Source organism: Hylaeus anthracinus, unplaced genomic scaffold, assembly GCF_026225885.1.
Source record: "Hylaeus anthracinus isolate JK02 unplaced genomic scaffold, UHH_iyHylAnth1.0_haploid 12002, whole genome shotgun sequence".
Classification (NCBI taxonomy): Eukaryota; Metazoa; Arthropoda; class Insecta; order Hymenoptera; family Colletidae; genus Hylaeus; species Hylaeus anthracinus.
The window spans coordinates 12,763,767-12,786,077 of record NW_026534349.1 but is presented as its reverse complement, the minus strand read 5'-3'; the positions used below and the strand labels follow the sequence as shown (position 1 = coordinate 12,786,077).

At 35.2% G+C, this 22,311-nt stretch overlaps 1 protein-coding gene across 2 annotated transcripts; it reads left to right on the top strand.

Annotated features, from left to right (window-relative positions):
* The first annotated feature begins 1,255 nt into the window (after nucleotides 1-1,255).
* LOC128892538 (nucleoredoxin-like) lies at nucleotides 1,256-22,250 on the top strand. Of its 2 annotated transcripts, none has more exons than XM_054153039.1 (7): nucleotides 1,256-1,860; nucleotides 19,025-19,294; nucleotides 19,891-19,991; nucleotides 20,502-20,697; nucleotides 20,979-21,069; nucleotides 21,138-21,271; nucleotides 21,665-22,250. In XM_054153039.1, exons 1-7 carry the CDS (start codon nucleotides 1,390-1,392, stop codon nucleotides 21,890-21,892), a joined length of 1,491 nt encoding a protein of 496 aa, XP_054009014.1. In that variant the 5' UTR covers nucleotides 1,256-1,389; the 3' UTR covers nucleotides 21,893-22,250. The 2 variants fall into 2 exon arrangements, with proteins under 2 accessions (XP_054009014.1, XP_054009013.1); XM_054153038.1 differs by having other exon boundaries at nucleotides 21,135-21,271.
* The last annotated feature ends 61 nt before the right edge of the window (nucleotides 22,251-22,311 follow it).

Below are 22,311 nucleotides of genomic sequence, written 5' to 3'. Positions count from 1 at the left end.
AGTTTCTGATTTATAATGCCTACATACATCAAATTATATTATACATTGGTAGAATAGTAAAAAACAATTGCTCAATGAAATACAAATTACATACAAGAAAAATATACGAATAGAAAATCTAATGGAAAGTACATAAATTGGTATCATTCAATACACGCATATACGCTTTGTAACGTTCAATCGTTCTTATTTTATTCAAGGAAAAAAACGATAGTTTTGATTAAAGAGATTATACATATGTAATAGATGGAGTAGGCAAGTCGTATTTTGCGTATTTTGCTTCTTTATTCCAGTGATAAGGTAGGGTTACATTCCTTGTTACACTACTAAGTGATTCGCCATCTTTTACATATCGCCTATTATTATTCGGTCGTCTCTCATCCTTCCATACCATCAGTGCTTCTACCTACCATTCTGCGCGCGTTGTTCAAATCTGATTTTCCTCTCATTCGTCCATACATAGACTTCTGCCTGCCTAGTAGGCAAGTCAGACGAAAAAGTGTAACGCGAATAGTAAGAGAAAAAAGATTGCGTGCACGCCTGTCTTCTCTAACACGCTTGCTCAGTAACACACATTGATGAGAGGGAATACGAATTGAGAAGAAATGTCATATCCTAAACTGTCCTAAACGGTCTATGACTTCCCCCACCAAGTCTTAACATTCTGATGCGCACGCAACTTAGACAGAAACAGAGATACTCTAACGATCAGTTCTCTCTTTTTTCGCATCTTACGTTTTCACGTATATGGTTTCATATGAGAGCCTCTATATGATACTTTATCTAATACATATAATCTCTTTGGCTTCGATACGTTTACAGAGTGTCCCAAAAATGTTGTAACACCTTTAAAGGGGTGGTTCGGGAGGTGATTTGACATAACTTTTTCCTTAGCGAAAATGTTGTCCGATATTAACAGAAAACACTGCCCAATCAGAGCGCGCGTATACCGTTGGAGCGTAACTACGCGCTAGACGGCTTCGCTCATACGCTACCGCGGCCGCTTCACCGGCATACTCGCGCTCTGATTGGTCAGTGTTTTCCGTTAATATCTCCTCAACGAAGCCTCGGACAACATTTTCGCTAAGGAAAAAGTTGTTTCAAATCACCTCCCGAACCACCCCTTTCAAGGTGTTACAACATTTTTGGGACACCCTGTATATCGAGAAAGAGCGCGCATTCATCGGCACGAGTCGGTGGCGGTCGGGTTCGGCCGGGATAAAACGTTCGGGATTGGTCGTTGGCTCGCGACTCGCGAGTCAGCGAAACGTGAATCAGTCGTTGACGGCAAGGGGCAGCGAGACGTTCCGAGTTTATAAGCTGTGTGATAAACGTGAAGTTCGTCGGTGCGTGTCGCCGGTGAATGAAGCGGGCCAATTGTTACGCGCGATGGCCGCGTGCTACAGCGAGCAGGCATCATCCACCTCGGGTAACGTAACGAAAAAGTCGCCTGCGGCCACCGCGAAACCGGTCAGTTGGCAACACAGACTGTTCGGTAAACAACTGTCGCGGTGCAGTCAGGTTAATCAACAGGACACGAAGCCGTGCGAAGCGAGCGGTTCGCTCGTCGACGACGACGGACGGCCGACTTGCGAGGTGATCGGTGTGTATTTTAGTTTTATTAACCCCGGTGCTACCTGCGACGACTTCACGCGTCAGCTGCTCGAACTCTATACGAATGTCAATTCGGCGCACACGGACGCGGAGAATCCTGGCAAAGAAAGGAGAAAAAAGTTCGAGGTCGTGCACGTGGTTCTATGGAGTAATGTAGCCGATGTGCTCGATTTCGAGGAAAGTTTTCGTGCGCACGTCTCCGAGTTACCCTGGCTGGCTGTGCCGAACGTAGACTATGAAAGAAAGGTAAAACATTTCTTCAGCTTTTTCTTTTTTTCTTTCACGTTTATACTTGATAGGACTCGGATTTCTGGTTGAATTTTTTCTGTATCCGAATGCACTCCGATGGGTGCAAATATTCGGCGAGTGTAAATCGAATATTCAAATATGTAAATATAACTAGTCAAGTACACTCGATGCTCGTAATATCTGAATATGGTGATGTGAAGTTCCATACCTTTACCGTTCTTTTTTTAAATAGAATTTTATTTGAGATATTTTATTAACGATAGTGCATACATTTCTATTATTAATGGAGGACGAGTACTGTGTGTGTGTGTGTGTTTTATATTATATGCGATATCGAGTCCTATCATATAGATTTCGATAACCCTCAGGGGCTGTAGCTATTGTTTGATCACAGCTATAGTACGGGTCTAGCGGTCCCGAGGTGCCCGAGCTATGGATAGGGGGCAGTAGGCCCCAGATAATACAATACTGGCATCCATAATGGGGATGTCAGAGAATACAAACTATGTAAGCAAATGCAAAATACTGTAGAGTAAGAATTTAGTGACTATCACAACGTATTAGGCACAATAGACGAGTATAAGATACGAATGAACCATTGTATTTGCATAAGTAGGTTTGTGTACAGCTCTATTTATATGTATGCGTTTACATTGAAATTGGGGACAATTAATTGCATTTGCTTATGTAATCAATTACTTCGATTACAATTACAGATTACATTTTCGTAACCATGATTACGTAATTAAGGGGATATCCTGAATTAGGAGGTCTAAAAAAAGCGGGTTTGCGTGAATTTTTTTAGAATGGAAAAAAATAATTAATTCTATCGAACTTTTTATCCTATTTTCATACATATTTGAGTAGTCTGTACAAATTTTTTCAAGAAGAAATATTCAAATTGAGTCGAATGTGATGCACATATGTAGGGCACCTCGCAATTAAACCCTCCTGTCGGTGGGAAAGATGCAGGTCGTAATTTTGGTTTGACACAAAAACACCAAAAGAAATGTTCATTTTCATACATTTTTCTTGTATGTGAACTAAGAAAATTCATACAAAAACAATTTTAAACAACTTTTTTATCGAGTTAAAGTGATTTTTTTCACCCAAAGAACTTGTTCTTTTTTTTTAAACTTACAGTAATTTCACATTTCACCATTTTTGCCGGTTTTTCTTAGTTCACATAGGAGAAAAATGTATGAAAATGAACGTTACTTTTGGTTTTTTTTGTGTCAAACCAAAATTACGACCTGCATCTTTCCCGCCGATGGGAGGTTTCAATTGTGAGGTGCTCTAGAAATGTGCGGCACAGTCAACTGAGTTTGAATATTTCTTGATGAAAAAATTTGTACAGACTACTCAAATATGTATGAAAATAGGATAAAAAGTTCGATAGAATTTACTATTTTTTTCCGTCCTAAAAAAATTCACGAAAAACCGCTTTTTTTAGACCTCCTAATTCAGTATACCCCCTTAAGTATCAATACATTTTTCGTAAATGTAAGATTAACGAATTCAAAGATTTTTCGTAAAGTGGTTATAGATATACTTTTATGAATTCATAACAAATGTACGAAAACGTAAAAATTTGTATGTTCATAAATATTGTATTTGTAACAAATGTTTGAAAGAGCAGTACGAATTTGCAAATTCGTACATTTTGTAAGTTTATAACACTTCATGTGTACTTGTGAAGAATTGTGCTTGAAATTCTTTGTTTCGTCTTTCTCTGGCAAGTTGATGTCACCGACTCTTTATCGTCCAATCTACAGACATGCGCGACCCCTAATTAAATAATTAGACTCGATTTTTAAACCGTATGACGCTCCTTCAACGATAGGGCTGTTCAGATAATTTATACGTTCTCGAAACATTTCAACAAATTTTAAAACTTGTTTCGTCGGTTGCACGAGTAAACGATCGATCGGATGGATGAGTTTGAATTAAAACATAACGATATAATATTCCGATAATAAGAGACTAAAAAAAAAAAAATTGTATTTGCAAGGAATTTCCCTTATCACTATATTAATAACAAATTTTATTATTCAAAATAATTCAACAGATAAATTCTAAAAACTATAACACTTTTTGGCGAAGATTTTTCCAATACCTTTTATGGTATCACAGTTATTAACTAACATGAAAAATAGCTAATGAACGCAATTAGGTTCATTACGTCTTTCTTGAATTTTTTTCAAGTTTGCTGAACTTTTTCTTGTGGATTATTCGTAATTTTGTGCCATCTCTGCGATATTCTCGGAACGTTAATGTACGTGGCTGCGCGAATTTTTTACGGTTGGACGGTATGATCGATCGAGGCGAGTGTATCATTTAAAATTTGTATACAGGTCTGTCATAAAGTTGTACATGTATACAGAGGGGGCACGCGTGTCGTTATGCAGAACGACCGCGCGTGCAGCGCCTTTTTTTATTTCCGACGGGTGTTTTAACCCCTCGCCAGACGTGCTATTTAGGGTCCGATTTTATTTGCGCCAACACGCCAGGCAGAGTCGACTTTCCCTAACTAAAAATCATTCCTGATATTTTCACTTAACATCTGCCCGACTACGTTCTCGATTACAAACGCGATTCTGACATTTAACACGGGTCACTTTTCCGTTTTTTTTTTATTTTTGTTATTCGTTACTCGTACGATTCGACTTCTAAGTGCCCTATTGTTTATCCTGTATTTTAACATCGATTATTGGTGTTTTCCGCGGTTAAAAATAAGTGGATTTAGCCTTATTAAGGTTAATCTAATGCGAAGGAAGCATAAAACTGGTCAATTATTCAATTTACGAAATTATCTCTTACGGAGAAAGTAATTAGACTTTTTGTATGGCTAGGGACATTTGAGTTAATAATTTCTTCGAAGAGAGCGCGGTAATCGAACTTTAACCTCTTCAATTTGTTTTCTATGGGAAAACGAAAGTATTTGAAATTCTTTGGGCTCGATACATTTATTAAATCACAAAATTACTATAAAATTATTACAATGATATTTAGTGATCTATTATTAGAGCAAAAGATAAACTAACACATTTCAGAGAACTAATTAAAGTTCTGTGTAAATAACAAACATGTTTTTTTTTTTTTTTATACATAGAATATGACACATTTCGCAGTAAAAATATTAATTCAAATGCTCTTAACCATAAATAGGATAAATTTATAATGTTTCTTTGACGAATATCGAAAATCGTCGTGATAAACGCTTAACACTTTAGCGACCGATAGTGGTTGGATATATGATTAAATGTAATAATATTTTTTACTTTCGTAACATTAGTGTTCTACAATATTTGTTTTACCTATTAGAATCGTTTGTTAAAACCTTTTTTTTTTTTTTATTTTGCATATGTTTCTGGGATGTTAGAGCTGTTTCTGGATTGAGGTTATACTTCCTTCTTTGTTGATCGAATTTGCTGCATTCGTATAGTAGGTGGTCAGTTGTGATTTCCTTATTGCAGGAAAGTCGCAGTGAAGAGGAATCGTTTTCTTTAATATATATTCATATGTGATTTTTCAATGTCCAGTTCTCAATCTAGTCATTATTATTTTTTCTCTCCTGGTCATGGAGTGTTGGGATACTGTTTGGTAAAAGTCTTTTATTCCATTCTTCCATATTTTATTCCATTCTTCTTTCGACGTGTGTTTTATTCTTGTAATCAAGTCTTGGCACGGGATTTCTATTTCATTATTTGGAGCCTTGTTTCATTGGCTGCTCGTGTTTCAATATTACAGAGAAGAGCAAAATTGCCAGGTAGATAAAAATCTCGAGTAGAAGATAAACAATTTTTTATTTATCGCCGGATAGTACATTATAAAATATATGCAAATTAATATTTGTCTGAATATAATTTTTCCAGTTTCTGGTTGTAAGACAACATCTTGAATCGGGATGTAGGTATATGTGTTGTAATATCGGTAGCGCTTCAAAACTTCTACGCAAGACAAATATTCTCGGTATTCTCATTGTAGATGTACACATTACCGGGATATAAATGTGAGACTATCGGAGGTCGTTATTCCCTCTCTTCTTTCCACGATCATTAGTCAAGCCACTCGAGCAGTTGGTGTTTGTGATGCATATACATATACTCAATAGTCTGATCCGCGAGTAAATGCAACGATAAGCGTCCTGCGCAATTAGCGTCAAGTAGCCTCGTGATTCTTCCTTGCTCGTTATTCTGCCTATCTACCCGATCCACATTGGGAATCACCCCCTTGTAATCGTAGCTTCTTTGTACACTGTTCCATTCATTTAACAATGAGAAGAGCAACTTTGGTGTATGTGTAGCGTTGCGAAAAAGAAATTGTCGAATACTTTCTCCCATTCGCCCTTTCAGTATTTGCTTAGACGGTATTCCGAGGTAAATAAAGAAACCCGAACCAGTCCGTGTTCCCAAGATGACGGACGCCGAAAGGTCGACGCAGCTGTATCTTGGTGAATCAGAAATATTATGTCTTGTGAAATACTGAAAATAACCTTTATGAAAATTGATTTATTATTAAACCATTGACTATGTATTGACAAATTTTTTGATTGGAATAATCTGATTGTTCCAATCAGACAATTGGACAGTATGTGTTTTCCAATTTTGTCGAAAATTTTTCGAATATTTTGTTCTTGTCGTGCTCAAGACGAGTTAAATCGCATGAGCTTATTGTTAACGAGTTGATGAGTTGACTCGTCTTGAGCTCTTTCCTATTTAAAAAGTTCATGCGATTTAATTCGGCTTGAGCACGAAACGGTTAATTACTCGCGTGACTTTTTTTTTGTTGACTCGTAGAAAATAAATCGATGAAGTGTTTTTTCGAATCGAGTTCATGCGTTTAGATTTTGTAGTTCTACAAAAAATTAAAAAAAATTTATCTGAAAATATATTTGATTTTGGTGGGTCAGTACATGTACTATCAGTTGTAAGTTTCGCAACTTTCCATCTATCGAAGAAATTTATTTAAATTAAATGTTTAAGAGTTAATGTTTCCAAATAAATGTTTTATTATAAATATGTTCATGAATACTTTATCCATGTATTATTTATAATGAAAAATTTATTTGGGAAGCTTAAACCTATGCGTAGGTGACTAGGTGTAGGTGTAGGTGTGTTAGTTCTCCTTTATAAATTATAAGTAATAAATAATTTAGATTTTCCAAACAACTAATTATTTCTTGAAAAAGTATATTGTTTAGTTCCTTTCGGCGGAAAAAAATATATGTAAAAAGTTGTCTAATTTTCAAAAATTCATAACTCTCTTAATAACGAGCATTTTGAATTAAAAGTTTTTTTCTAAAGTGAACCCTAATTTTTTCAAAATGAAAGAAACGTTTTTTTTTTAAGAATTCGCTAGGAGAATTATTGCCCATCGATTTTGGCCAAAATCTAAAATTATCTATAAAATTATTTCTCACTTCCTAGGTCAAAATGAAGCATATTTCGTTAACTCTTTGCGGCACAGGAATTCGGGTCATAAAATAGACCCATGTTGCGCAGGAATATTTATTGCGTTTTAAATCAAACAAAATTGTTATATTTTTATTAATAAAGGTGTCACACCTATACACATGCAGCTATTGCGAAATTTCGAGGTGGGATTAAAAATGTCCCACCATGCATTACGGTCCATCAAAAAGGTGGGACACTTTTAATCCCACCGTGCCCCAAAGAGTTAAATGACACATATGAGCAGCTTCTATTATCAACGAAGAAAATATTCCTAAAGAAAAGAAGAAAAATGGTTTGAAAAAAGTGGTCCTTTAAACAAAGTTTTTAAACAACAGCTATATTTTTCCGCTTCCCGCGGGAGCCGTCCAGTTTGTCGGACAAAACTGAATGATTAGCCGTATAAAGCGAGCCGTGCGGTGCTAGGATGTCCGTTGGTTGAATGCTGTAATAGACCGACGGCTGCTCATCGTTTGTACGATGTAAACCGTTTCATAAAGGTGCACGCCTTTGCTTCGACGGGGTAACGCCGAGAAAAAGAGTCAAGCCGAGCAGCCTTTCCATTCCGGGGTGGCCGACCCATATCTTTCGCAAATAGCTTTCTCATTCGACCGGCGAGATCAAGAAAGGCGACTGTGTAGGTAGCGAATGAAGAGAGAGAGAGAGAGAGAGAGAGAGAGAGAGAGAGAGAGAGAGAGAATGATATATATTTACGTTTGTACACACGCGTCAGAGTGAAGAAGAGAGCGAATCGGTGCGATGCCAGGTCCCTTCCCACGAAATACGACTGAAACGGGAAGAAGAAAAAAGGAATAAGAGAAACGTCGGAATCTAGATGGACTTTGAGGTAGTTCGTACAGAGAGTGGCCCGTATGCGGCGCTATGTATCACTCCCTCCCACCCGCAACCCCTTCGCCTCCTGTTTCAGGTTGCTTTTTAGCCAGCGTATCGTGTAGATTACACACGACCTACTCGGCGATGGTCAAAGGAAAAGTGAAGCACGTGAGAATCGCCCGAATAAATGTATTCCAGTACCTATGACTTCGAAAACGCGTGCGAAATCCCCTGCAAATGCTTTGACGCCGCGCATCTACAACGGTATCATACGAACGAAAGTGGTAGAAAGTTGCTGTGAAAAAAATTAAATGTTTTCCGCCGTTTGGCGCGCACGCACGGATGTTCTCGCGATATCTCCTATCTCTGGAATTCATTCCGTTAAATTATATCGGCTTATACGCGGTTGGAACATTCTGAAAAGGCTTGATTCGAAAAGTGTTGCTTAATAGGACTAGTTTTTTTTTTTTTTCAAATCCTTTCACGTTCGTGGAAAGTATGGAACATAAATGAACAAAATTGTATGCATTGGTATGTAAAAGGTGGTTTTCAAAACTATGCATCTAGAAAAAAGAAATAAAGTTCGTATGCGACCGCTGCAAAAATAAAATTGATGTCAACATTTGCTGACGATTAGTCGTAGGTATTTCGAAGATCGATAATTGATCGAAAATGATAATCGAATGGTGTAATATCTAGAATACAATATTTGAATAATAATATTCAGAAAATGATATACGAACAGTAATATTGAAAACATGATATTCGTATAGTAATATCCAGAAAATGATATTCGAATAGTATTATTCAAAATATGATATTCGAATGGTAATATTCAAAATGTAACACTTGAATAATAATGTTAAAAAAATGATAATCGAATGGTAATATCTAGAATACAATATTTGAATAATAATATTCAGAAAATGATATTCGAACAGTAATATTAAAAACATGATATTCGATAAAAATCTATTCTATTCCTTTTGCGATACTCTGAAAATTAATGATCAAAGTTAGGCCTTTTTCTCAGCCTCTAGAGTGGTGTTACCCCTTAAACTATAAATTTATCTAAAACAAAGGGTAATGAGAAATCAATCGTTAAAAAATAAGAACGTGAGTCAAAAATAAAAGTAAAATAATTGAACCTATATTAGTTGAATGATAACATCAAAGTATTTTCGCAATATTTGCCACGGTGCTAGAAATGAGCAAAATTTTTATCCAGATAAGATGAATCATTTTTTAATCGTTACTGATTGAATCAAAATTACAATTTGAATAGTAGAATGATATAATTTTTGTTGAACGAAGAAAAGCTTCGCCAAGTAAGTATAGAATGGCGTAAACGTCGCTTATGGATCACTATACGTTTGATTTTATTCGTTTTATCTATCGTTTGAATAAAAATTTGACTATCTTTATAGGGTGCACGCGTTGCGCACCTCTGCCGTTTCACGAAGGAAGCGATTGAACGCGCGCGAACGAGTCAACAGTGATCTCGTCCCTTTCCCTCCATCGCTTGTCTTCTACCCGATGTCACGGTACGGCAAGGGGTTTCCCCTTGTAAGAGAGACCAAACGGCGGAGTGTCTGGTAGAAAATGGGGACTGAAAGACGTCACTTTTCAAATTATCTTACGCCACGCGTAAAATCTACTTTCACGCTCGTATAACGAATATTTCTGATTGCTTTCGCGTATTACAATAAAAATTCCAATTAACGAAAGATACCTACAGAACACCCTCATTTGCGTCAGATTAAATTACGTTACACAAATTTGATTCAACCGGTAATAAAGAAACAATTGTTCATTTCCTCGATTCAACTTCAAACATCACCATTTATACAACAATTTCGTTTACGAATCAAATGCTCGATCTTCGAATGTTTTTCTAGATTAAACATTACGCGTAACGAATAAAAAATACACGATTGTTTATTCGTTACTATATGATTGTAAATAGAAATTTGAATTGTAGGGTGAAATATTTCAATTCGTGAACTTGGATTTTATTCGTCGTTCATTATTGAACGCGAAATTTTAATCATCCCTCTGGCGTAAACTTTGGATGGTTAAACGATTCAATGAGCGTATAACATTTAACTCGTTCGAAAATGGAATAGCCAGCTCTCGTTGCACGAGCTGAAACCGAACTTCGTGTAGGTATGTTTAATCACGATAGCCTCGCAAAATAGTGGTATTACACTAGCTTTTTTCGTACTGATACAAACTCCCTGGAGGGAGGGAGAGAGAATCGACGAGGGTAAGCGGACGATGGAGAGAAAGGACGACACGGACGGGGGGTAGCAAGCAGGAGCGATGGAGGTGCCGTGGTAGGGGACATACAGACCACCGGGGGAAATAACGATAGCACCGTCGAGCGAGCGGCAGCAACGCCAAGGGAGGACGTTACGCGTTATCGACCGCTCGAGACGGAGACGGCAAACGAACGCACAGTGACTCACACTAAAAATCGTCCATCACATTTGTCCTTGGTAATGTTGCTCATGAAATCTAATACATAGACGTACTTGTCCAACCGATGCAAAAGTGTTAGTGTTGAGACTATTCGAACATTTTACAGGTATTCAAGCAATGAACATAAAATTAGAATATTATTCGAATATCATTTTCTGGATATTACTATACGAATATCATGTTTTCAATATTACTGTTCGTATATCATTTTCTGAATATTATTATTCAAATACTATATTCTAGATATTATCATTCGAATATCATATTTTCAATAATAGTATTCGAATATCATTTTATGGATATTACTATACGAATATCATGTTTTCAATATTACTGTTCGAATATTATTTTCTAAATATTATATTCCAGATATTACCATTCGATTATTATTTTTTTAACATTATTATTCAAGTGTTATATTTTGAATATTACCATTCGAATATCATATTTTCAATAATACTATTCGAATATCATTTTATGGATATTACTATAAGAATATCATTTTATGGATATTACTATAAGAATATCATGTTTTCAATATTACTGTTCGAATATCCTTTTCTGAATATTATTATTCAAATATTATATTCTAGATATTACCATTCGATTATTATTTTTTTAACATTATTATTCAAATGTTATATTTTGAATATTACCATTCGAATATCATATTTTGAATAATACTATTCGAATATCATTTATTGAATATTACCATTCGAATATCATATTATGAATAATACTATTCGAATATCATTTTCTGAATATTATTATTCATATATAATATTCTAGATATTACCATTCGAATATCATTTATTAAATACTACTATTGAAATCCGAGTACAATGGTCCATTGAGACTGAGTGCTCGGTCGGCCTATCTAATCACATACACACTATTCAAATACTTCTTCAATATTACTATTCCCATATTGCTTATTGAACAAATAATTCAACAAATAGTCTCAACCCTAATGTAAGCTGTCTCTTGAGTAATCGTACAGTTTAATGCAACAGTTTTGACCATATCTACGAATGATCAATACATATAATTACAACCGTGAAAACTCACACTATAAATCGCCCACCTACAGTGTTCGATGGTATCCTAAATTAGAATACGTGCAATTAGCTTTTGAATTTTCTTAATACCCAAAATGTTTGCTCATCAGAATCTTTTTCTTTTAGCCTCTTTTCTATCTTCAAAAAAACCGGTATAGACTAGATGAGTGGTTTCTAAATCTTTTGAAAGGCGTTCCCTTAAAAAAGAAAGAATATTTCTGCGTTAACGATAGATTGTAGGTATAGAAAAAAGATGCAAGGAATATATCTTCCAATTATTTAACTAAGATAAAAATACTTAAGTAATCCACATCGAATAATATTACTAAAAAATTTCTTTCATGCCCCCTTCGGATTATGAGACACCCTTTAGGGATCTCGCGCCCTCCACTCTGAATACATTTACGCATTTGGGAATTAAAGGATTCCAAACTTTTTAGAAGTCATCTCTCTCCCCCCCCCCAAAAAAAAAAATTTTTTTTTTCCATTGGAAGTGCTAATGGAAAAATATTGTGGTTAAACTTAATTTACCACTGTAACAATGAAAAGAAACGTTTCAGTTTATTCCACGTCAAATAACTTTATTACAAATTTTCTTTTCCATCTCCCTTTGACTACGAACAGCTCGAGCTCCCCTAGAAATCGCGGCTTCCACTTTAGACAACACTGTTCTAGATGGCCAAGTTAAAGGGATCACCCTGTATACGCGGACTGTAGGAACGAACTGGAAACCGCCGTAGGAAATATACGAAGGGACGAGGTAATGCCTCCCCCGTGGAGGGTCGCGATAACGTACGACGTCGCACATTCGGTACCTAGAGGAGACCCTTCTTGCCTTATTCTGACGTTCACCCTCTTTGTGTTCGCCAGCGGCGCATCAGTGGAGAATTTTGCGCATCCTAGCTTGGCTCGATGGAAAACTAGCGAATAGAAACATCGAAGAAACGTTCAAAACCGAGCATTAAATTTCAACTATTTTCTAGGGTTGTACAGAATTTTCTGTTTAGCCTGTTCAAACAGTAGTTTCGTTGTGGCCTGGCTTTCACATTTCTCTTTTAAATTTGAACGTACATACGTGGTAACGTCTTATCTAAATAATCTGTATAAGATGTATCCAACTCCAAACTTTAACACGTTGATCGCCATGTCACCCATATATGGGTGACAGTGTTTTTCACTCAAGAAATAGAAAGATTAATTCTGAAAGTTAGACATCACGGGAGATGAATCTAAACGAAATTCATGAATATTGATGTAGTTACAAAACCAAATACCACGATAAATGTTTCATTACCTAGACTCCGATAGTCTATATAATATTTAATCTTAGCAGAAATTTTCAAGAATATTCGTTTGGCAGTCAACGTGTTAATCTCTTTTCTTTATGCTTCTATTTTCCAAATACTCGCTTGTTCTAAAATAATCTCTTTTTTCCTTCTTGTTTTTCTAATTTACTTGATTTTAGTAAATTGTTGTTGTGTTTATTCCATCATTCCAGACAAATTTAGTAAGAATAATTAAACGATGCTTGTTTCAGACTATAATATTATTCTAAATGGAATTTTCAGGAGATACATTTTTCACGGTACTAACTTATAGTACAAAATAAATAGAGAATTAATTTCTTTTTTTACCATTTTTAAAGGTAGGAGAAATCTCTAACACGAAAGGTGGGCACAAAGGTTCACCTAAACCCTCGGACCTTCGCAGGTTGATAGGAGAGTTGATGGGTGTCCGATAGCGCTTGATCCTTCTGTCTATGTGTGAACTTGGGTTTCGCGGCGTCTGTTAAGTCTAGTAGCTAATTATACCCATTTCATGAACATGGAATGGTATAGTTATGTTAGCGTGAAAACACTCGTTAGGATAATTAAGCGTTAGGATGGTAAACTCTTAGAGTACACCTTCAAAATATTATGATGATAAGATTTTCTGCTCATTTAAAATTTTCTAAAATTTTCTGCTTATCTAATCTTAGGAATATAATAGATGGCCAATAAATGTTCAATTGATCCTGCTTTAGATGAAGTTAGTAATCTGTTTAGGTTGAACTATGAGCAATTTTTATATGGTATTCTTTGATTGAAATTAATTTGTTCTTTCTTCACTCGTTACTGAATTTCTCAATGTGTATAACCTTGGCATAATAACAATGTATTATTGTTGTTATACGTAGTGTATGAAAAATATTTCGATGGCAACTATCTGGTATCAATAGTTTAAAGGAAAAACGATTTTTTAATTTACCTTAAGACTCAACTCCAATAGCAAGGTAATATATGTTACATGCATTGAATGATTCAATTATTCATATTCGACGAATTTTTAATAATTAAAAACGCGGTTTTACCTCATTCGAACTTTTCTTCATCATCTACTCCGGTTTGAAAGCTTTTTACAATGCGTCCATTGTGTTTCAGTCTTCTTTGTGCTCCCTTTATTCCCTCGTAATTATGGATTGGGTACTTATTCAATGTTAACGAACACTATAGTCGATCATTTTCTCATAAGAGGAGCCTTTTAGTACGGGAAGCAACAACACTTTCTTCTATGTCATTAGTACAAAGCTGATTTTTTTTATTTCGTTGTTTATATATTACACAAAGAAAACGCAACTCTACCAAGCTGTTAGTGTCGCCTCTATTAATAACAATTTTCGAAACACGTAAACAAAATTTGTAAATCTCTTACGAGTACAAGGGTGAAACTTTGTGGGGTGATAAAGTATACTTCAAAATATGTATAATAAAAGGGTATTCTTCGTCGTCTGAAGCATTGCTATCAAAGTCTTGCCATCCGTGCAAAATGTTGAGAGGACATACTTTTTTTTATTTATTTGTACAAGGCTAAAATTTTGCAGAATACCCTCTTTCTATATTTTGAAGTTTTCTAGAATAATTTAAAATAAAATATTTTCTTTTTTCTATGTATTGTTTTACAATGTTATAACTAAATATGACATTAATTAAATGTGTCATATATATACAGTGGGCGTAGAAAGTATTCGTACACCGATCAATTTCCAAAAACAACTGTGTAAAATTGTAATTTATTAACTTATTTTTTATAAACAATGACATTCTACATGTTCTCGGAAATCTCTAGAATAGATAGATTATAACAAAAATAGCTATTTATGTAAGTTGCGAAATTAACAAGAAAATGACGGAGCAATAAACTAACGTGTTTACGTTACAAACTCTACTGTAAATGGTTCGTCATAAGAATCGTACAAATATTAGGTTGTCCCAAAAGTTTCTTTCGCGAGTTCCACTCGATTATTCGATGTGGTCGTGTTTACATAAATAGACAATCTAATTTCATAGATATTCATGTTGTAACAGTAATGGAGCAAAATGAATCGTGCACAAGTCAGTAATGTAACATAAAACGTAAACTATCGTGCATGTATTACTTATTAATAAAGCGAAAGAAACTTTTGGGACAACCTAATACTTATTGCTTCTATACTTTTACCCGCTTTTCGCATTTTTTTGTTAATTTCACAAATTATATAAACTAGTAAATGTTGTTTGGACTATATCTATCTTAGAGACTTCCGAGAATATGTAAAATACCATTGATTAGAAAAAAAGAAGTTAAGAAACTACAATTTCACAGAAAAGTTTTTTGGGAAATTGATCGGTGTACGAATACATTCTACACCCACTGTATAATTTATATAATACTTGCTGAAGATTGTCAAAAATATAAAATATCCTACTAAGATAGTTGAATCGAAGAAAATCTAAAATTTCATATGGCATGCCCTTCGTGTATTTTGTTATATTCCAAACAAATTCCTTGGCGATGTTTGTATGCATCGTTTCATAAAATATGCAAACACCGATTCTGAAAAGAATAACACACACACGGTCCACGACTTTAAGTGTTACTTGCCACATGTGGTCCCCAGACACGCACAGGCCCACTGTGCAATCACCAGTGCACGAATTACGTTGCCTGCGGGATTCTCATATTTTCTTTGAAACCATTCTCTGCATTCACAAAATTACACCTATTTTATATATTACATATTCCTGCAAAAATGCTTTCTCGTAATTGCACAAAGAATCATAGGTTTGAACAAAAATTAACGAGAAGCACAAAAAATAATTTGATGTCTTTGCAACTATTTATATCTCTGTATAAAAATATACAGTACCAACCTCATAAATGTAACATTATACATTACACACAATCTACATGTATCTATAGTCTCGTAAAATAGAATGTAACATATAAATATATATGTTATGTATATATTTTTATGTGTTCATAACGTATATATTTATATATTATATTTATGATGTTGGTATACAAGGTGAATCAGCTAAGATTAATATAAGATATCATATATGTTTGAATTTGTCTTTTTATCAATTGCAGTATAACAATAATGAAAATACCTCATTCCATTTTAAAAAACGCACATAGCCTTGAAATCGTTTTTAGTGTACCATGACTTGGGATGACTTTGAAAGCAAAGAAATGAAAATTTCAACAAAAATGACATTCTACTTAAATGGGTGTAATTACGCCATTATTAGAAAATTTGCATTCATCCATCCACAGAATGTAGTTTAGTATTTCAGGATTATCTTTGTATGAAACCACTAGCCCAGATATGAAACGAAGACGACGTTGTGAACAAGTCTCCCGTAAATGTTGTACTTCACTCGTTTTGTATGGATGATAATTATTCTTTGTCACGGATTCTATGAATTGAACTTTTGGATAAACCAAAGTCAGCACTAATTGCACGAATGAAAGTGTGCGAATTTTTTTCTACATGTACCAAAACAGTACCAGTACTGTCTTCCCATTGATTTTATGTAAGAACTGAAAAAAAAAAAAAAAAGAAGTCGAGGAAACTGTAGAGATATTCCATAAAGTCCACAGTCTCGGAGAATCACTCCGCTTTATCTTCGCAAGAACAGAAGCTGCTCGTTTCCCTATCATCGTTTCCGTTTCCACGTCTGGACGCTACTGTGACCGTTCAACCTTCAAGAAGGGACGGGCGTTCCTGATTATCGGGTAGTCGCCATTCTCGATCATCTTACCGAAAGAGAGACGTCTCCTCGGCGGTTTCTGAAAGTCACTAATATTTCTCTCCATTCAGACACGGGCGTTGAAAGGGTTGATTGCTTATCTACGAAGAAACGGAAATCTACCCGCGTCTGGTTACCCTCTGTATTTTCGTGCATGTCTATCCTTCCTTATCTTTTTCCGGCGGTGGAAACCTTTCCACCAGTTTCTAATATCACACTCGAGCCCTTACCCTTCTTTCGCCTCTTGTAGAGCTGTAATCATGCAGCTGGGCAGGGAGGGACAGCACTCATTGTCAGCAGACATTACTCCCCTGCAGTGGCGTCGCTAGGCTTAACGTCACCCTCCATGAATGTCCTCCGGTATCAGATCATGGAGAATCATTTTAGTAATGGTTTTTATTACACTAACTTGTTACTCGTAAATAGTGATTGCAGTATATCATCGAATGTAATGGCCTGAGGTGACGTAAACAAATAACAGAATTAGTACCTATATATCTTTTGCATCCATACCTAATTTCTTTTAAATGCATATCAATTTGTTTTGTCCCAAATACAGTGCAAAGAAAAATTGATAAATCGTACATTAAGGTTAATTCTTTTAGGTAAACGATTTCAAAGAAAAATGAAACTCAAGCTGCACAGATTTGCAATCCCATTACTTATTCAGCTTTAAAATTAGTATGAATAATCAAATAACATGTTTTGTTTTAATTATAGAACGATTTACTTACTAATAATCCATTTATCCCATCGAGCATGAAAAGCTATATAAAAGGTGGGACAGTTTTTAACCCAATTAACCCTATAATCAGTGAACACAGCCATTTTATCAACTTCCAAAGCCAAGAAAGGAAAGCTCTATTTCTTTTAAGCTGTATTTCTTCTTATTTGTTTTTGTTAGTATTTCGCTTATAAGTAACCAATCTATAACTTCGACATTATTTAACAATTGTGCAAGTCTATCCCATTATTGTTTCTCAATGTATCGATTAAGTTTAACCGTAAAGTGAACATAATTTTTATACAGTTATTAAATCGTTTTTCTTCGAAATCTACTTTATTACCTGGTTAGCTGTACAGCTTAACCCTTTTAGTGTCAACCAAAAGATCTTCAATTTAAAGCGTATAAATTAATTTGTAGAAAATAATTCCACTGAAAAATCATGAAAATTGCACGGACAAGTCAATTTGATGTCACCCCTCTAATGAGGGGGTGCCGTCCGCACCCTCCTTAGCGACGGCACTGCTCCCCTGTAGACACTCGTAGCGCCCTTTTTGGCGTTGTTGAATTTCGTTGCGCGGGAAGGATAACGGAAGAAACAGAACCGCGGTACGTGTCTCGAATTATTTACGGTTGTGTATACGGACACTCGTTTATCGCACGTATATTCCGCTCACGCTTCCTGAAATTGATGGGTTTCGAGGCCCCCCCCCCCCCCCTTTACAGTCAATACTTACACGCCGTGCCTACTGAAGTCAAACCGCAGCATTCGTGTCTGGAAAATGAAAGTCTATAAAATCGGCTAAAGTAAAATATAGACGGAACGAGAATTTATCGCTGTAACCAACATGAACTTCGAATCGTCAAATATTGCAACTATTTTTTTAATACTTTTCAAAAATAATTTATGCCGTCCGCAGATGATGTTTCAGGATAATTTAACACTTTCAGTGCCGGGCATACTTATGAAAATATTTATGAAGCTAAAATTTTGTTCCGTTGTAATGTTCTAATAAAATTATACAATTGGAAACTATATATACAGGGTATCCCAAAAATGTTATAACACCTTGGAAGGGGTGGTTCGAGAGGTGATTTGAAACAACTTTTTCCTTAGCGAAAATGTTGTCCGAAACTTCGTTAAGGAGATATTAAGCGAAAAGCCCGACCAATCAGAGCGCGAGTATGCCGGTTGAGCGTAGGCTACGCGATAGATGGCCGCGTTCATACGCTCCCGCGAGCGCTCCATCGGCATCCTTGCGCTCTGATTGGTCAGTGTTTTCCGTTAATATCTCCTTAACGAAGTCTCGGACAACATTTTCGCTAAGGAGAAAGTTGTTTCAAATCACCTCCTGAACCACCTCTTTCAAGGTGTTACAACAGTTTTGGGACACCCTGTATATACAAAAACATTTAATATTTATATGGCGTATAGGGCACACTGTACTGAGTAAAAAAGCTTTAGTAAACATAGATCCAAAGGTCAAGAATCTTTAAAAATATTCTGATTCGTGTTGAAATACTCGAACAGACAATCAAGTATCCTTTTTTTTTTTACAGACCAGGCTGACTCGGAGGTACCGGATAAAGGCTGGTGTGCCAACTTTAATTTTATTGGATGGTTCTAATGGCTCGGTGGTAACCAGAGGAGGCGTAGAACGAACCATTGGGGATCCTACTGGAGCTGAATTTCCTTGGAAACCCCCGCATCCAAAAGCATCTTTAGAGGATGGACCATTATTACCATGTGGAGCCCGTGATAGCAACGAGCCAATGTTGCACGAGGAGTTACGCCATTGCTATAAGGGTGTCTATTTTAGCGCACATTGGGTAAATCTACATTTTATACAATTTATGAATTTATCTTTTTGTTGTTGGTGCTTGGCACAATTGCACATTAATTTCTTGAGGGATATTAACACATATGTGTACGTTTGCTTTTATATTAATACTACCATTACTTGTGATCATGTTTAGAATTACAAAATATTTTACATTAAAGTGAGACAGCATAATTGTATGTTAAAAAACATTTACAGATAAAAATTGCTTTGGTTTACATATATTTAATTAGAGCAAAAGCAATCTATTTAAAATTCATCCGTCAAGAAGTTAAATTAATAGTTATTTTATTTTTTTTTTTTTGTTAGAAATAATAATGATATGTATTTATTTTCCATTTAGCAAGTTCATCTATAAATATACTTGTAAACAAATTACATGATGATTTGGATTAATGTTTCATTCCACAATGCTTAATTTGTTCTATTCTGCTGAAACAAATTGTTCGTATATTTTTAATTATTCAAGTGTTAACAGTATACGGATAATCTTTACTATCAGAAAGACCGATGGTTTCATTTGCAACGATACACTTTCTGTTTTTCTATAATAATTTGAACAGCGTATTTTTTTTATTTGTTTAGTGCCCACCTTGCAAAGCGTTTACCCCACAACTCGTGGATACCTATCAGCGAATTCGAGAAAGAGGCCACGATTTCGAGGTGATCTTTGTGAGTTCGGATAGGTAGGTTGTTTGATCGGTTATTTTATTCGTTTCATAATGTCCATTGATAACACTAATAATACGATGATATATATCAAAACATTTATTTTTATTATCGGATGGAATTCAATTTTATTTGCGTATTTTATCGCTCTCGTCTGAAGAATATTCGCGCTGAAGAAACATAAACAGTACTACTGTATTTAACAAATGTAGTGTCAATAATCATTTCTAAATCAGGATATCTCTGTTTCTGAATATTTCATTTTCCAATTTCTTTGTCTTCAAAAAACGATTTATTTTCAAACTTTGTTAATATTTACAGTAAGTTGAATACCATAGTCTCCCTTATTAAATTAAAAAATCAGATTATTCTTAATATAAATCTCCTTACAGTTTTTTGTAACTGAATAATGTCAACTATCTATGTCAAACTTACTGTCAAAAATTAGTTACTAGAAAATTGAATATAAATTTTGTGAAACGAACTGGTAATTGCATGTCATTATAATGTTATTTATATGCTACTAGGAGTGAAGAGTCTTATAACGTTTATATTGAATCGATGCCTTGGTTGAGGATACCTTTTAGTCAAGAAGAAAGACGACGAAAATTGGCGAGAGCTCTCGACGTACAAGCAATACCCACTTTAGTGATACTCGATCCCCGCGATAACATCATAACTTTGGATGGTCGAGCGGAATTGATTGAGGACCCTGAAGGATTGGTAAACAAAAACTTCCTGAACAGATTTTAGAAGCTTATGCAATCGTCTAGAATAGTACGAAAAGCATAAATTGTTTTATGTTTGTGCACATAGTCTTTCCTTTAAACATATTTATATGTATATTATAATAATCGTCACGTATAGTACATACGGATTACGCTCACATTTCATTAAATTTTTTTCATTTTGTATTAATGTACATATATCAGCTTTCTTAAACAATTTTAACGAACTTCATCATTGTATTATTTTTTATATATTTTTGTCGATTTGTTTCTTAGAATTTTCCATGGACCAGTTGTTTGGTGAATATTTTGACAGAGAAATATGCTACTTCGTTACACGACGCACCGGCAATTATATTGTTCGTCGGTAAGTCTATTTGAAAACATCATATTTTTGGTTACGCACTTTATCTCGATGTTATGTTTCGGCAGAAGGTGAAGACTCTGAGATTCAATTCGCAGAGAGCGTATTATTGCCAGCTGCGCAGACGTACAGAAAAGATAGACCTGATTACGATCCAAATTACGATGACCCAGATGATATTTTGCAATTTTATGTAGCATTAGATGTAAGTATTAATTCGATATATTACACAATTTTCAGGTATTACTTAAGCATTAAAAGCAAACAAAAATTTCAGAACCCTATATTACTTTTTATTTGAACCAACTTCTGTTAATTTAGTACATATAATTAAGATATTTGAGGCTTACACAACCCGATTTTTTTTGGTTGATACTAACTGATGCTTTCGGATATAATCAGTGTTTTTTCTCTCTCTCTCTCTCTCTCTTTTTTTTTTGATAATATATTCCGATGTTTTACCAATATTAATATATTTGTATCATTTGACCCTTGAAGAAGTTAGCTGCAACGCCGTCGAAAAGTCGTAGTGTTTTATCCAAAGAACGCGACTTAAACCTGGAAGCTTCAGTTACATACTTAATTGTTTTTATCACAGTGTGAAACGTCAGATATCCTCCGCGAATTTGTGGGTTTGGATGACGCTGTGCCCCTTTTAACAGCGATTGACATACCACGAGGAGTGTACGTCGTGATGGAGGATGGTGCCGAGATAACTGTGGACTCTGTACAACAATTCGTTGAGGGATTTCGAAATGACAAATTGCCTATAAACAAAATAGCCGCGGTACACAAAACAGTTAAAAACGATCAAATTTCTACTTGAACACTTGGGAATTATCGCGGATGACTTTATACAAATTATTGAAGCCCATACGTGAAGGAAGGAGCAGTTAGGTTTTTAAGTGGTCATTATACAACCACAGAATAAAGAAACCCCATCCTCTCTTCTCAATCCTATCTCTGTGATACCATTGCTCCTTCGAGTAGGAAGGATCCCGCGCACGATCGCGCTTGTATTGTATCCGTACACCCCTTTGTGGAAGTAACCAAAAGACATGTATTATATATCATAGTCAATAAAAATTGAGCGAATTGTATTTTTAAGTGTACACGCGCACACGAATACGGTAATATATTATAATGTATTACTTAAAGAACGCCAAATGAACACGTCGAACGTATTTTGAGTTACTAAGTGTTTATTTATCCTGTTACCCATACAGGCAAATAATCGTTGACTTC